Here is a 15,498-nt window from a genome sequence, read left to right as displayed (position 1 = left end):
GTTCCCAGGACAGAGTTAAAGAGTTCAGAGGAAAGTTGAACAAAGGTTGTGTGAGAAACTTCAAAGACACAATGTATCAAAGTCTACAAAGATTAAAGTTGTGCTGATTAATCCTGACCCATCTAAGTGCAAGAATACACTTACAAGTGCAAGACTCATATTAGGAGTTGTGGGAAATTCATCACAGAATCATGTGCCAGTATATTTCCACATTCCAGTGTGCTTAAAAGTTTGGTGTGGCTGCTTTTTTGACGCACAGGTTGCTGTTAGCATAAGTCACAAAATGTTCTGAGTTCTATAAATCTACATAAAATTTGCTGATTGGAAAGTCTTATGTTCTTATATTTTTAGTCACTTTTCTCAGGAAAAGCTCTGATGCAGAGGTCTTTAAGTCCTGATGCACAGGGGTCTGAACAATTATTGCATTCAGTCTGGCAAGGCAGTGCCAAGTCTCAGTAACTTGGACATTACCCCAGCTCCTAGGTCGGATAACAAGGCGTGGCTCCAGGAGTCAGGGACACCCACTGGGGTTGAGTTACACTCAACTATTCCTTTGTAATTCTACCCCTTTGCCCTTTTGGGATAAAATATTCAATGGACCAGCCTCCCCCAATAAAACCTCGGTTTGAGGCATGCTCTCTTTATTGCCTGCCTTGCCTCCTTTGTGAGAGAAGGGTCAAAGGAGCCGTCAGCGGAACCCAAAGAAAAAGGTATTTCTCTATCTGTGTGTGATCATTTCGTGCCAGCTCAGTACACCTGGAGTGGTCCTGACTGGTTTCGTCATATGTAGGAGGCAACCCCCCCCACCCCCCAGAGAACAGGGGAGATGGAGAAATGCATCTTTCCCCTGGAGGACACAGGGTGATAACATTCTCTGGAGAACAGTTTTTAAATTTCTTAGGTGGCCTCAGACAGAGTTGTCTTCCACTAGCAAAGCTAACATGAGACTAGTCAAGTGTTGGCTGACTATGTGAATTCCAAAATTAGTGATTTATTTTAAAAGCCAACTAAGAACAAGTGAAGTAAGGTTTTCTTTAGGTTTTGCCATAGTAACCGTTTCTTTCACTCACTCATATTTAGGAAAACCCAGACACTGCTATCATGGCAGGGAAACCCATTCTTCACTACTTTGATGGACGGGGCAGAATGGAGAACATTCGATGGCTCTTGGCTGCAGCTGGCGTAGAGGTAAGTTCTGAGTTAGATCATTTCAAGTTGGATCATTTTAAGTTATTAGATACTGCCGTGGTCCGGCTGCAGCAAACTAAAGGGGGGGGGAGGGGGGTGACGAGCAACTTGTGTACATTGATACAGCAGGAGTGGGAGCCGTTTATCGTAGGACAGGAGGGGTATATATACATTACGCACAGCTTATCTTAATTAACATACACTAGATACAGCAGTCAACCAATAAGGAATCTCCACACTTAATGGCTCCCTGGCCTTACTTCACAAACCACTCCCTCTGGCAAAAAGCCAGGCGCCATCCTGACTTGTTTACAGACCCTAATCAGATACTTTTCTCACATAAGCTAAGTGATGTTTCTTAGATACCATGTCAAGAATTGTGTCCTAAACAACACTGCCAATAATTAAGATACAGGCTTAACTAAATAAATTGTCAGTATTCTCATCAAAGAAGATAAACATTAATGTAAGAAATATACCACAATTGGTGGACTTTATTTGGATTTAAGTTTAAACACTTAAAACTTTATAAATTATTTATATATATTTATAAATTATTTAGAACATAATTTATAAAAGTTAGAAACATGATTATTGATTGAATATTGCTAATAGTTATTATTAGTGTTTTTGGTGAGATAATATAGTTATTTTTAAACAGTTTCTATATTTTAGAGAAACGAATTGAACTATTTAAGAATGAAAGAGAGTCATGTGTCATTAACAATGAGGACACAGTCTGAGAAACATGTCATTAGAAAATTTCATTGTACAAACATTATAGAGTGTACCAACACAAAACCCGGGGTGGGGGGTAGCCTCTTATATTCCTTGGCTACATTCTGTGGCCTGTTGATGGTAAGCCACACACCTGTGTGACATGATACTGTACTGAATGTTGTAGGTGATGGTAACACAATTAGAAGCATTTGTGTATCTAAACATAAAAGAAGCACAGAAAAACATGGTACAAAGTGGAAATATGAGACACCTATATGCAGCACTGAATCAGTGTAGAGTTCTCAGGTCTGACAATTACTCCAAGTGAGTCAGTGAGTGAGTGGTGAGTGAAAGTGAAGGCCCAGGTCACCACCCAATGATATAATTTGGATGTGAAAAGTTCCGGAAGGGTGTGTCCCTACCCTGAGGCACCACTGGGTGTAGTGGAACTGTTTAGAGGTGGGGCTTAGTGGGAGGAGTTCTGTGGCTGAGGGCTTGCTTTTGAGGGGGGTGTGGGAATGCAGCCCCTGTGTCTCTCTTGATTTCCTGACAGCCAAGAGGTGAGTGGTTTGCTCCCCCACGTGCTGCCTGCCATGATGTTCTGCCTTGCCACCAAGCAATAGGGCCAAATGACTAGGGACCAAAACCTATGAAACAGTGATAACCAAAATTAACCTGTCCCTCTTTAAAGTTGATTATGTTAGGTGTTTCTTAAGATAATGAAAAGCTGATTTAGCACAATGCACACTTTATGAATCTGCACACAAAGGCTATAATCAATTTATTAAAATGTTTTCCTTTCTCAATAATAAATTAACCTCAGTTTACTGTAAATTTTTTCCTTTATAAACTTTTATTATTTTTAACTTTTTGACTCTTGTGTAATACTTAAAGTGCAGATACATTGTATAGCTGTGTAAAATATTTTTATTCCTTGTTCTCTAAGCTTTTTCCATTTTTTATTTTTATTTAATTTTATTTTTTTAAAAAACTCTTCCATTAAAAGTTAAGAAGCAAACACAAGTTCAGAATCAACAATATCACTGTCTTCTTCCTCCCCATCATGTCCCACTGGAAGATTTTGGGGGCAGAAACATGCATGGATCTGTAACCTGCTATGATCACAGTGCCTTCTCCTGATCTAGCTACTAAGGATCATTCTGATGCTTGCTATGAGGAGGCATCACTGTTCAGAATTATATGCATGGTGGATTGCTTGTTTTGCTTTTTGTTCATTAACAAATACATAACTTATTTATAAATATATAATTTACTTGGAAGCAGATAATGTACCATGAAAAATTCTATTAATAAGAAATTTGTCATTTGGAGTATGTTTTCAACTTTAAAAAATTTGTTTTTAATATAGGCAATTCTCAGTGATCATAATTCTAGATTATTTAAACACATTAGCTGAAATGCACAGAATTTTTTTAATATTTATTTTTTAGTTTTTAGGTGGACACAATACCTTTATTTTATTTTTATATGGTGCTGAGGATGGAACCCAGTTTCTCATGCGTGCTAGGCGAGTGCTCTACCACTGAGCCACAACCCCATCCCCACAATTTTTAATTTTTTTACAGTGCTAGGGATTGATCCCAGGGAAGTGTGTATGATAGGCAAGTGCTCTACCACTGAGGTACACCTGCAGTCCTTGTGTTTTCAATATTTTGAAGGATCTTATGGAGGTCTTCAAAGGCTTCTACTAAATGCTTCACTGAATTTTGTTCACTGATGTATTCACTAATCAATGGGAAATTTACAGTTCTTTTATAATCTTATGGCACCACCTTTGTGTACAAAGTTAGTGATTGACTGAAACTTTGTTATGGGGCATGACTGTGCATGAAATCCAGGACGGGACTTCTGTTAAACTATTACCAGAAAAGAAGAGTGAGTGAGCACCTAGAGGAAAGCCTGTTACTACCAGTTGATAATTGTTCAAACTGGTAAGGGATAAAGGAGCAACAATATACTCAGTTGTTTATTTTTATGCATGTCAGAAATTCCCATTAAAAAATATCTAAACTCTACCATATAAGAAAATGAATGCAATTATACTGAAAAATTATACTAAAAATACACACCACAATTGTGAGGTGGGCAGGAGGGAGGAGACAGTAACAAACTGCCTATTAACCATTGGAACCTATTCATTCAGCATAATTGTGTGGGCACCTATAAAGAACCAAGTTTTGTAGTAGGTCCTGGGGATACCCAGTGAACTAGACAGATGAGGTCCCTGCCATTGAGCTGCCTACACATCTGTGATGGATGGGATCAAGCATTTTTCAGGGTTGTGACCCATGCATTTTTCCTGACAGATGTACTATAAATTTCCAGATAGCCTTGACCAGACTCTTCGATAAATATGTCCAATCTCAAAAATCTTACCCCCTTCATATCATATGTAGACAGGAATGATTCAAGCTGACAAGCATGCAAGGCGATTGAGTGAACTAATCAGGACTCATTTACCTTTTCTGCTCTCCAGTTTGAAGAGAAATTCATGAAAACTCGAGATGACTTGGAAAAGTTAAGAAAAGGTAAGAACAAATATCGTAATACGTCTTAAGAGGGTTCCTAGTAGAAGATTGAAACACCAGACAACACTCTTGTATCTGTGAGGATGGCAGTGCTGACAGAGGAGAGGTAGAGAGTGAGACCTGGCAACTCTCTGGGGGCTCAAGAGTGCGACCATTGTGAGTCCTTGCTAAGGAACAAACTCAGGGCCCCTTGCATGCCCTCTCCTTGCCTTCTTCACACGCTGAGTGCAATTGGCTCCTGACTAGTCACAGGCTCCTCAACTTCTTGCAAAATGTCCCTGGAGACGAGCTAGACACACAAATATTCAGGGACACACAAAGGTGTATGGATGCATGGGAAATTTAAACAGCTGTGAGACAAGAGGTTAAAAGTAAAGCAATTGGATAAGTAAAAGAAGAAACAAAAACTAAAAATAAATTGGTGTCTTACTTGAAAATTTACCAAGTGATAATTTTTCCTCTTGTATCTTCAGTCATTTCCACAACTGTTTTACATTGTGGACATGAGTGACCACATTTCATTCTGTTTGTTTTCTCCTTCCACAAGATGGGAGTTTGATGTTCCAGCAGGTGCCCATGGTGGAGATCGATGGGATGAAGCTGGTGCAGACCAGAGCCATTCTCAACTACATTGCTGCCAAACACAACCTCTATGGGAAGGACATAAAGGAGAGAGCCCTGTACGGTGTATTTTCTATTTTTGCAGATAACACGGGAAGAATTTAGGTCCTTCCTTGAGTGAGAAAAACCAAGGCAAGGAGATCTTGAATAGCACCAGGCTGACCCTGGGCATAAACACTGAGGTCAGTGTGGGAGAGTGCTGTGGAGATGCAGGAAGAGTAAGCATGGAGTGGATTCAGGGCAGTGTCATGTAGAGAGGACATGGTTCATAGAGGCTTGCAAATCCTGAGGAACTATGAATTCAGGAAGATGGTGGAATCCTGATTCCATTGCTTAGCTTTAGAGGTTAAACAATCTATGTAATAGCATGGGACAGAGGAAGGATTTGAGTGTCTAGACTTGAAGGCCTGAGAAGGAAATATATGAAGCACCTGATTTTCCCTTTCTGGAAAGTACAAGACAGACAGGCAGGAACCTAAGCTATCCTCTTCTTCTACAGATGGGTCAACTGGATGAGGGTTGGTGGAATCTGGTGTCAAGACATGAGGGTGACACAAGGCATTTCATTTAGACTTGAAGAAGTCCACTGATTCAGCACTGGGGTTTAGGTCTCCTCCCTCCTGGGCTGGAACTGCTTTATTGAAAATAACATCTTGAAAGGATCTGTGGAAAGTTCCTCAAAAATTTTAGAGTTAGCAATACCCCAGCAATTCCAGAACTAGAGATATACCCAAGAGGAATAAAAATACATCCTGAGTGGTATTTGTCCACGAATATTCACAGCTGCATTGTTCATAATACCCAAGTAGTGGAAATAAACTAAATATCCAATGGATGAATGGATGAAGAAAATTTCTTTGGTCATAATAGAATAGTATTTGCTGTCCAAAGAGATGAAGTACCAATGCATGTAGCAACATGATGGGCCTTGACAACATTATATCACATTAAATAAACCAGATCCCAATCACATTTTGTATGTTTCTCTAGCATGAATTGGATGGAAAGTGGATTAGTATTTTCTGGAGCTGTTGGGAGAGGTGGTATACGTGTTTTTTAATCTACCCAGCATGGTTAAAATGTTCTGGAACTGGAGAATATTAATATTTGCAGAATTCTGTGAATGTACTAAAAAATCACTGAATAGTAGACTTTAATTGGGTGACAACTATGGTGTGAACATTTGTCAATAAAATTGCTTTTTAAAAAGAATTTTGAAAAACCCACTTGAAGCAAAAGAAATGAAGCTTTCCTATGTCATGAACTTACTGTAACTATATAAATAATTGCAGCAAGTAGAGGACTTTCTTAGGTGGGGATCACAAGAAATGTAATCATGATCAGCATTGGGCAACAGTATATGGAACGGATTAGGGAGCATGAATTATGGGAGATAATTGGGAGCACTTTATTTCTAACATTGAACATGGAATGATCCTGAGCTATATAATAGAAAGAATGAAAGAGAGGGACTTGTCTGAGAGTCTGGGCCAGGGATTCTGTCTTGAGTGTACCTAGGAGGCAAGTGCTTAGCCACTGGAATCACAGTATCTTTATGTCCAGAACAAGGCACAGCACAGAGAGCATAGCCTATATGTACTACCAAGTTCTCTAAAGACCTTAACTTGTGATGGCCCAGTATGCTCCTTGGAACCGTATGTGGTCATGTATATAACAAACATTTAGACATGTATTCCCTGTAGGTTGCTCCAAGAAATAAATGTTAATCTATTAATAAAACCCAGAAGATTGAAACTGGATTTTGAAGGGTCCCTACTAGAGGAGAATTAATTTGCTCCTATCTGATGCTTTATTCTCTTGTGTTTCAAAACTACAAAATGTGGGGCAGAAAAAAATGTAGGGCAGAAGGCTTTTGACAGAGTGTTTGTGTTTTGTTTTTTCCAGAATTGATATGTATTCAGAAGGGATGGTAGATTTGAATGAAATGGTCCTTCTTTACCCATACCTTCCATCTAGTGACAAAGGTGGAAGACTTACTCAGATCAAAGAGAAATCGAGAAACCGTTATTTTCCTGCCTTTGAGAAGGTAAGTGGAATTGGTTTCACCTATAGGGCACCCTCTAAATTGAAGATTGATAGGCTGAAGCTGGGTCAGCCTAGTGTCCTTCTCAACTATATTGCCACCAAATACAACCTCTATGGGAAGGACATAAGGAAAGAACACTGTACGGTATTATTTTCTTTCTTTGTTTATTCATTTATTTTTATGTGGTACTGGGGATCAAACCCAGGGTCTTTCACGTGTGAAGCGAGTGCTCTATGGCTGAGCCACAATCCCAGCCCCTCCCCACAACAAATTCATTTTTTTTAACATATAATTTTTTATTCAGATTTTAATAGACTTTCATTTGATCATTTATTTATAAAATGATGTGCTATTTATTGGCAATTGAACACCAAAAAAGAGGTGTAGGACATCTTTGAGTTTAAGCTGAAGTATTATACAGTATTATACAAGGTCATTTTTTTTTTTACATTTGAATCAAATGGGGTATAATTTCTCATTTTTCTGATTGTACATGTTGCAGAATCACATTGGTCATAGAGTCACCTATATACATACAACAATAATAATGTCTATTTTATTCTGGTGCCCTTCCTATCCCCCCTTCCCCTCCCCTCCCCTCCCATCACTTTTCTCTACCCAATCTAATGTGACACACTTCTTTTTTTTTTTTTCTCACAGCATCATACATGTATTCTGTATAACGATGAAGGTCTCCTTCCATCTTCCGTGCAATTCCCCTTCTCCCTCCCTTTCCCTCCCACCTCTCTTCCCTATCTAGAGGTAATTTTCTTCTCATGCTCTTCCTCCCTATCCCATTTTGAGTCACCCTCCTTATATCAAAGAAGATATTCGGCATTTGTGTTTTAGGGATTGGCTAACTTCACTTAGCATAATCTGTTCTAATGCCATCCATTTCCCTGCCAATGCCATGATTTTGTTATTTTAGTGCTGAGTAATATTCCATTGTGTATAAATGCCACATTTTTTTATCTATTCATCTATTGAAGGGCATCTAGGTTGGTTCCACAATATAGCTATTGTGAATTGTGCTGCTATAAACATTGATGTGGCCGTATCCCTGTATGGTATTATTTTCTATTCTTATTATCAATAACTTGAGTGAGAAGGACCAGGGCAGGGGGATCATGACCAGCATCAGGCTGGGCCTGAGCACAAACACTGGTTTTCTCTTTATCTGGGTGAGGCTTGCCTGTTGATGGAACAGTCCAGTGGAAATGAGGGAAGATACATATAGAACAAGATGCAGTTCATGAATACAGCACAGAGACAGAGTTTAGAGGGCATCTTAATCCCAGCAGGTTATCTTAGCACTTAGGATTGCCATATGAATAATGCCATAGAGGGGGGGTCTATGCAAAAAAATATATATTTCTCATAGTTCTGGAGACTGAGAAGTGATAGATCAAGGACATGGTGGATTGGTATCTGGAAAGCTTTGCTTCTTGGTTCGTGAATGGATGACTTTGGGCTGTGTTCTCCTATGGCAGATGGGTCCAAGGTCTCATTATAAGGGCAGTAGTGCTATTCCTGGGAACTCTTCCCACAGGACCTAATTATGTCCCAAAGGCCCCATATAACAGCATTGAGATCACAACTTATGAGTTTGGGGGACTCAGATATTCTTTCCATAACAGAAGCAGGAGAAAAACAGTGCCTGGGATTCCTTGGACATTGACCTTCACTTCCAGAGGGCACTCAGTCATTGTGTGAAGATAGACTATGAGGAAGGCTTGCACTAGTGATACCAAGTTGAAAGTTTTAATTACTGGGAATCAAACTAGAATTCTCTATGTACAGAATTCATAGTCCAGAATTAGCCCTTGGGCGGTGGGAAGTTCTGAGCACACTGGAGGTAAAGCTAAAAGAGTGCTTTAAATTGTAGCATAAATATGATGTTGTGTTTTGTTCTTGAACCAAGCAATTGTTCATACTTCTCTATGTATACTTAATTTGATAGGGTGGTTGACAAAACATTTTCTTTAATTGATAGTGCCAGGGGTCTTTTCTTTATTCTTCCTCATTTCAATATTGCTGAGATATTTAAACAAATATCACATATTACCCAAAAATTCTTTTGTGAAAATTGTATTACATTCAGAAATTGAAGAGAGTTTCAAGAACCCATAAGTACGCATCTCTGAGATAGCCGAATTTACATCATATCATGTCAACTCTATCAGGTGTCCATCTCGCCACTCCTGTCTCACCACATATCACCTTTCCCATGCATTTCAGACTAAGATGCAGATGTCAGTGCAGTTCACTCCTGGATAATGCAGCATATATTTCAGACCATCAAGCTGAAAGCCAATGTCACAAAAGATATGATGATTCAAAGTCACTTTAGATCCTAGACACATAACCAGGACATTAAGAAATCAGACAAGAGGAAAAACAGAGATACTGAAATGATGTACACATAGGGAAAGCATGCTTATAAAAGTGGAGACACTGTGTACAGAGACTGGAGAGGAAGGAGAGTGGAACATCTTAAAATTACCTGTTGCTCAATTTAGAGTGTAGGGCAGATGGAACCATGACCCAGCAGATGCCACGCCCTTGGCACGTGTGCAAGATGGAGGGCATGGTGAGCTGTGTGAACAACACAGGGGTGTGGGGATGAGAATAAAAGGATCACGCAAGATTTCACAGAGGAGGGAGCAGTGACCCACTTCTGATTCTCCTTCATGAGTCAGGGCCTCCATAAAGATCTTCTGGGTAGCTCCACACCTTCCCAGGAGGCAGCAGTTGGGGCCAGTTGAGCTCCGAGGCTCGGGGACAAGCTGGGGCTCAGTCTGGCTATGTGTGTTCGTGACCTGACTCCTCCCATTCTGCAGGTGTTAAAGAGCCATGGGCAAGACTACCTGGTTGGCAACAGGCTGAGCAAGGCTGACATTCTCCTCACTGAGCTTCTCTACAATGTGGAAGAGCTGGACTCCACTGTTCTGGCCAACTTCCCTCTACTGAAGGTGCTCTCTCTCAAGTCCTCACAGAGGCCTACACCTCCCATCAGTGATCTAACATCTAAACACTGGGGCTGGTGGTGTTCTGACTTCTAGCCATCTCTAGGCTTCACCCTCCCTTCCATGGACTCCAGAAAGATATTCTAGGCTAGAAGAAAAGAATCTTGCTATACAAGGAATTTTTGAGGTGGATGCTACTCTAAGTATATTTGGCTTTGTATCATAAGTGAAACCAAGGGCCCAGCTTTCTCCTCCCAGCCCCTATTCTATTTGGGTTCTAACTATGACTTCCTTGGGAATCCCCTCCTCCCATGTAAGCCATGTCTTTCCAGGCTGAGCAGGTCTCCTTCCATCTGTTTTCCTTCCTCCCCCTCAGGTTCCCAGCCTCAGACATTATATTTCACTCTGCAAACCCCCACCCTCCAACAATCCCATCTTTATCTCTCAGTGTGATAATTTGTAGCACCTGCCACCTGGATTTGCTGGTCTATTTCTATCATCGTTTCTAACTCAGTTTTCCCATATCTTCTTTTCACTCTGTTTGAGTGATTCTTTTATCCACATGTGACAGGCACATGTCACATATTTTTTTCTTATATCATATAGTAGCAATGAATCTACAGGATTAAAGTGTAAGGTGAAAGGAAAGTGACCACAACACTCAGAGCAACCAAGAGATCTTTATTGCAGCAGTGCAATGGAGGAGAAAAGAGAGAGAGAGAGAGAGAGAGAGAGAGAGAGAGAGAGAGAAAGAGAAATAGCAAGAGAGATAGAGAAAGCAAGAGGAGAGGGGCCCGGCAGGAGGGAGTTTTTATAGCCCAAATCTAATGGGGTCTCTGGGTCTGCAAGCTGCCTTGTTGGCACACAAGCGGGTTAAGTGCTTGGCCTTGAGCAGGGGGTTGAGTGTTCATCCTTGAGTGGGGGCTTGGGCATTTGGGCTTGAAGCAAATAGTTGATAAAGAACCAGACAGAGGGTTTGAGTGACCAGGTCACCCTGCAGCTAACTTTGTTTGGCATGCCCTGCAGACAGCTTACTCAGCCTGTTCTGCACCTAACATTCTTCCCTTTTTGTTTTTCTAAGTGACATGGGGGATGGCGTAAAGTCCTCTGGCTACTTACTGCTTAATGGTGGGCGGCGTTGGGTCTAGAAGGGGAAGTGGAGGAATGTTCGGGGGACAGGTCTGAGAACACCAGGGCAGCCAAAAATAACACTCAGTGGCTATAGATAACTACTTTGGTAGGGGTAAAGTCCATAAAATTTCCTTGAAGCCATAGGTTGTCAATGACATCAAACCATTTCTGAGCGGAGGAGATCTTTGGTATCAGTCATTGGTCTTGTTGTAGGGACTCTAGGAAGTATTGGAGGTGGCTTGGTTGAATCCAGTAATGTTAAGGGTGACAGCCCAATTGCAGCCAGTGGACTCATAAACTGAGAGTGGGTGGTGTCATCCTGGTGGCTTGGTTGTAGAAGCGGCATCTGTGGTTTGAGATAAAAACTTGAGAGAGAATAATGATTAGTAAAAGAAGAAGAGAGTTGGTGAGAAATTTTGAGTTTGGTGGTCGTGGTGGAAGTCCAGGACTGGACATTTGGAAGAGGTGCCTTTTTAAGTCAGGAGACATAGTACCAGGGAGAGTGTCTAAAAGCTTGGTCACCATTGGGGTGGTAAGTATGACCGTATGGGGTCCCGTCCAGAGAGGTTCCAATGATTGAGAATGTAGTTCCTGGAGTCAGACTGAGTCACCGAGTTGAAGAGAGTACAGTTTAGTTTGAGGTTGTGCTGGCAATGAATGGTGCAGGAAGGCATTGATCTGCATGTTCCCTTAGGAGTTTGTTAGAAGTGTGAGATAGGGCAGGTAGGGCATAGGGGAGGAGGAGTGACTGTAAAGCTTTGGGTGGTTAAGAAAGGGCACCCATAGAGTTGCTTAAAGGTGCTAAGGCCTGAGGGAGCTCAAGGGGCTGCCTGAAATCAGGTGAGGGCCAAGGGCAGGAGATTGGGTTAGGAGAGCCTAAGTTCAATAACAAGTTTAGTGAGATGATCTTTGAGAATGCCATTAGGCCTCTCAACCTTACCCAAGGACTGGGGTTGGTGGGGGATGTGGAGCCTCCAAGTGATGTTGAGGCCTTTGGAGACTAGTTGAACAGCCTGAGAAGTGAAGGCTGGACCGTTGTCTGACTGGATGGAGGTGGGAAGTTCAAACCTGGGAATGATCCCCTCAATGAGGATGGAGGCAATGGTGTCAGCAGTTTCCCTGGATGTGGGGAAGGCTTCTATCCAACCTGAAGAGTATCAACCAAAGTAAGTAGGTAGGGAAGTCTTTTGTGCCTAGGCATGTGAGTGAAGTTGATCTGCTAGTCTTCGCCTGGCTAGTGGCTCCTCATCTGATGTGTGGGGAGTATAGGTTTGATGCTTCTTTGTGGGGATGCTGTAGAGCAGACAGAAACAAGCAGAGTGGACCTACTGGAGAGTAGTTCTCATTCCTAGGAAGTAAAAGAGGGATTGTAAAATCTGGAAAAGGAGCTCAAGAGGGTTTTATGTGGGGGCAGAGTCTCTGGAGTTAAAGGAGTTGGTCATGAGTCCCAGGTCTCTATCTTGGGCATCAGGGACTGGTAGTTGATTGACTGACTGGTTGGTGAATTTATGTATCTGATCTTGCAGGAACTTCTGTAGGCAATTTAATAGACATGGTCCTATTAGGAGAAACATAATGAGGACTAATAGGGGTCCTGCGAGGGGGAGAAGCCAAGGCCATACTTGACTGAACATTCCCCATGGAGCCTGTTGGCTTAATTGCTGCCTCCTCTTTTCTAGCTGTTCTTGACTTCATTACTCCCAGGAATGACTGTGTTTTGGCTTAACTGGTTTTGGTAGGTGTTTAAGATCAAGTTGGATCAAGATGAGAAGAATGCTGGAACGGAATATAGTTTTAAAGAGAAGTTGGGGAACTTGTTATTGAGCTTTATTTTCTAGCTCTTATTTATTTATTTATTTATTTTTCTCATTCGATGTGTCTCCCAGACAGCATGCTGTGCTGGTGGAGGGATTCAGACTTCCTGGTTGTGTTAATGGGTGTTGGTTTGGGCTCCACTCTGAGGCTTGTTCTTCTGCATTGCAGGCCCTAAGAACCAGAGTCAGTAACCTGCCCACAGTGAAGAAGTTTCTGCAGCCTGGCAGCCAGAGGAAGCCTTTGGAGAATGAAGAATCTGTAGAAGCAATAAAGAAGATTTTCAGTTAAATGAGGCAGACATGGAGACATAGCACATACAATACTGGGCTTTTTCCAAAAGATGATCTTTATTACTAGGAGGCTAACAAAGTTTTCTAAAGTTTATCTGCTAATTTAGTTAGAAATGAACTATGTAGTCTTCTTTGCAATATAGTCTATTTGGTGTTGTCAAGTTGATAATCATGATCATCTCCTGGGATATCTCTTTAAATTTAAATAGAGCAGAGAAACTTTCTTAGACCCTGATTTAATTTTAAAAATGTCTTATATTATCTGTCATGTACTATCTCAAAAATTAAAGTACGGTTAAGCATGGTGGTAGAAATTTTCCTCTGACACTCTAGCTTTTGCAAAAATATCTTTTTTTTTATGTTTTGCTACCATTCCCACCAAAACACAAAAACAAACCTATAAAGAACCATTTGTTTCTACTTTTTCTCTGTTTATGCAATCTATATTTATGTCCAGCATGAAATATCCTGTGTTCTTGGAGCCAGATATCGATGATGAAAAAAACTGATACATTCTCTATGTCATGGTAATGGTTCTAGTGAGAGGAAGAAACAAAAAAAAATAGATAAACCTAATCTAAAATCATACATACCATGTGTATCACCTTCCTATGACTACTACAAGAAATTCCTACAAACTTGGAGATTTTAAATAATGAAAATTCATTTCCTCAGAGTTCTGGAGCTAAGTCTGAAGTCAAGCTACAACTGTTCTATGGTGTCTCTGAAGGCTTTAGGGAAAGATCCTTTTTAGCTTCTTCCTAGTATCTGATAGGTCCTGGCAATTCTTAAGAGTTTTTGAAAAAAAATCAAAAAATGTCACAATGCTCTAATCCCTGCCTTCATGGTCACAGGACATTCTCCCTGTATGTGTTGTGTGTCTAAATTATCCTCTTCTTATGGGGATACCAGCAGTTGGATTAGGAGCTGCCCTTATCATTATGACCTCAACTGAATTATTTCTGCAGAAACCCTTTTTCCATATAAAGGGTTAGGACTTAAACAGCCTTTTGTGAGGACATAACTTCTCCCAAAACACCATGCTCAGATAAGCTAATGATGGGAGTTCACCATCAGTAGACATCTGCTGGGATCTGCAGGCCAGACAAGTTTCTCAAGGAGAGGAGTATATCACTCTGAGGTGAGATGAGCAGGAGGGACAATCAGTATACATGGGTGGCACCAGCACTGGGCAGCGGGGGTAGTACCCAGGCAGAGATCAGCACAATCGGTGGCCAAGAAGAGAGGCCAAGCATCAAGTGTTTGAGGAAAGAGAACACAGCTTCTTTCAGGGGAGCATTAAAGCTTAAGACAGGGAAGAGTGACCCTAAGGGGACATCAGGAACAGGTCTCAGAGTATGCAGTAAAGACTTTGAAGACCATAAAAAAAAAAGTTAGATTGTGTGGTGAGGAAAATAGAAAGTCATAGAATAAACCCACACACCTTATCTTGCCAACGTGACATAAAATCATATTTAAAAAACTGTTCTTTAAAGTAACTCAGAACAATGACATTTTCCCCCACTGAGAGTCTCTTACCCATGTTGAAAGATAAGTTTAGGCACATTCGAATTTTAACAGGTTCATTTCAGTAGACATAAATTCATGTATCTGGAATTAACAAACCAGAATGATTAGGCCGATACCCAGGTAGACGTGAGAGGAAGTCTTTATAAGGTAATTATGGAAACAAGAAAAGGAAAACATTTGTTTGGTTAAAGGGTAAAATCGCTGATTAGATGTCAGCAGTCAGTTTCTGATCAGATGAGGTTTAGTACACCTTCCTGACAGAGGTGGGTTTCAGTTTACATATATGAGAGTCAGGGACCTGGAGCTGTCTCATCCTAGTGGCCTCCCAATTAACCATTCTAAATACCACATTAAATCCAGTAGCCTGGGGGTAGCCTGGGGGTTTACTCCATTCCAGGAATCAAGGAGCTCAGAGACACCTGAACATCTGAATGGTCCTCTGCTTCTGTCTCCACATACTGGCCCGTCGTCTCAGAGGCTTCCTGATCTGAGGCTTGGTCAAAACATTGTCCACCACTTCTCCACCTGCTCAGGAGCATTGCCCTGCTCCACGTGAAGGGAAGGAAGAGGAGGTCTCCTTCAAGTCTGCAATCTCAAAATATAGGTTGAGATACATAGTTATTTGTCCTATGGCGAGCCCA

The 15,498-nt window shown here is 41.1% G+C and overlaps 1 protein-coding gene across 2 annotated transcripts; it reads left to right on the top strand.

The window, feature by feature from the left end:
* Positions 1–604: 604 nt before the first annotated feature.
* On the top strand, positions 605–13,631 carry LOC113191209 (glutathione S-transferase alpha-3-like). Of its 2 annotated transcripts, none has more exons than XM_026400878.2 (7): positions 605–710; positions 1,081–1,188; positions 4,406–4,457; positions 5,005–5,137; positions 7,056–7,125; positions 9,966–10,097; positions 13,206–13,631. In XM_026400878.2, the coding sequence occupies exons 2-7, from the start codon at positions 1,102–1,104 to the stop codon at positions 13,323–13,325; spliced, it is 594 nt and encodes a 197-aa protein (XP_026256663.2). In that variant the 5' UTR covers positions 605–710; positions 1,081–1,101; the 3' UTR covers positions 13,326–13,631. The 2 variants fall into 2 exon arrangements, with proteins under 2 accessions (XP_026256663.2, XP_026256662.2); XM_026400877.2 differs by having other exon boundaries at positions 6,984–7,125.
* Positions 13,632–15,498: the final 1,867 nt, after the last annotated feature.

Source organism: Urocitellus parryii, chromosome 8, assembly GCF_045843805.1.
Source record: "Urocitellus parryii isolate mUroPar1 chromosome 8, mUroPar1.hap1, whole genome shotgun sequence".
Lineage (NCBI taxonomy): Eukaryota > Metazoa > Chordata > Mammalia > Rodentia > Sciuridae > Urocitellus > Urocitellus parryii.
The sequence above is the reverse complement of the archived record's forward strand: the minus strand, read 5'-3'. Positions and strand labels throughout refer to the sequence as shown.

Bases quoted from the DNA above. Each gene is read 5' to 3' on its own strand.
- LOC113191209 (XM_026400877.2), top strand. From the start codon at position 1,102: ATGGCAGGGAAACCCATTCTTCACTACTTTGATGGACGGGGCAGAATG. The intron at 7,126-9,965 runs GTAAGTGGAATT...CCCATTCTGCAG, and splicing joins ATTTTCCTGCCTTTGAGAAG to GTGTTAAAGAGCCATGGGCA. The intron at 10,098-13,205 runs GTGCTCTCTCTC...TCTGCATTGCAG, and splicing joins CCAACTTCCCTCTACTGAAG to GCCCTAAGAACCAGAGTCAG.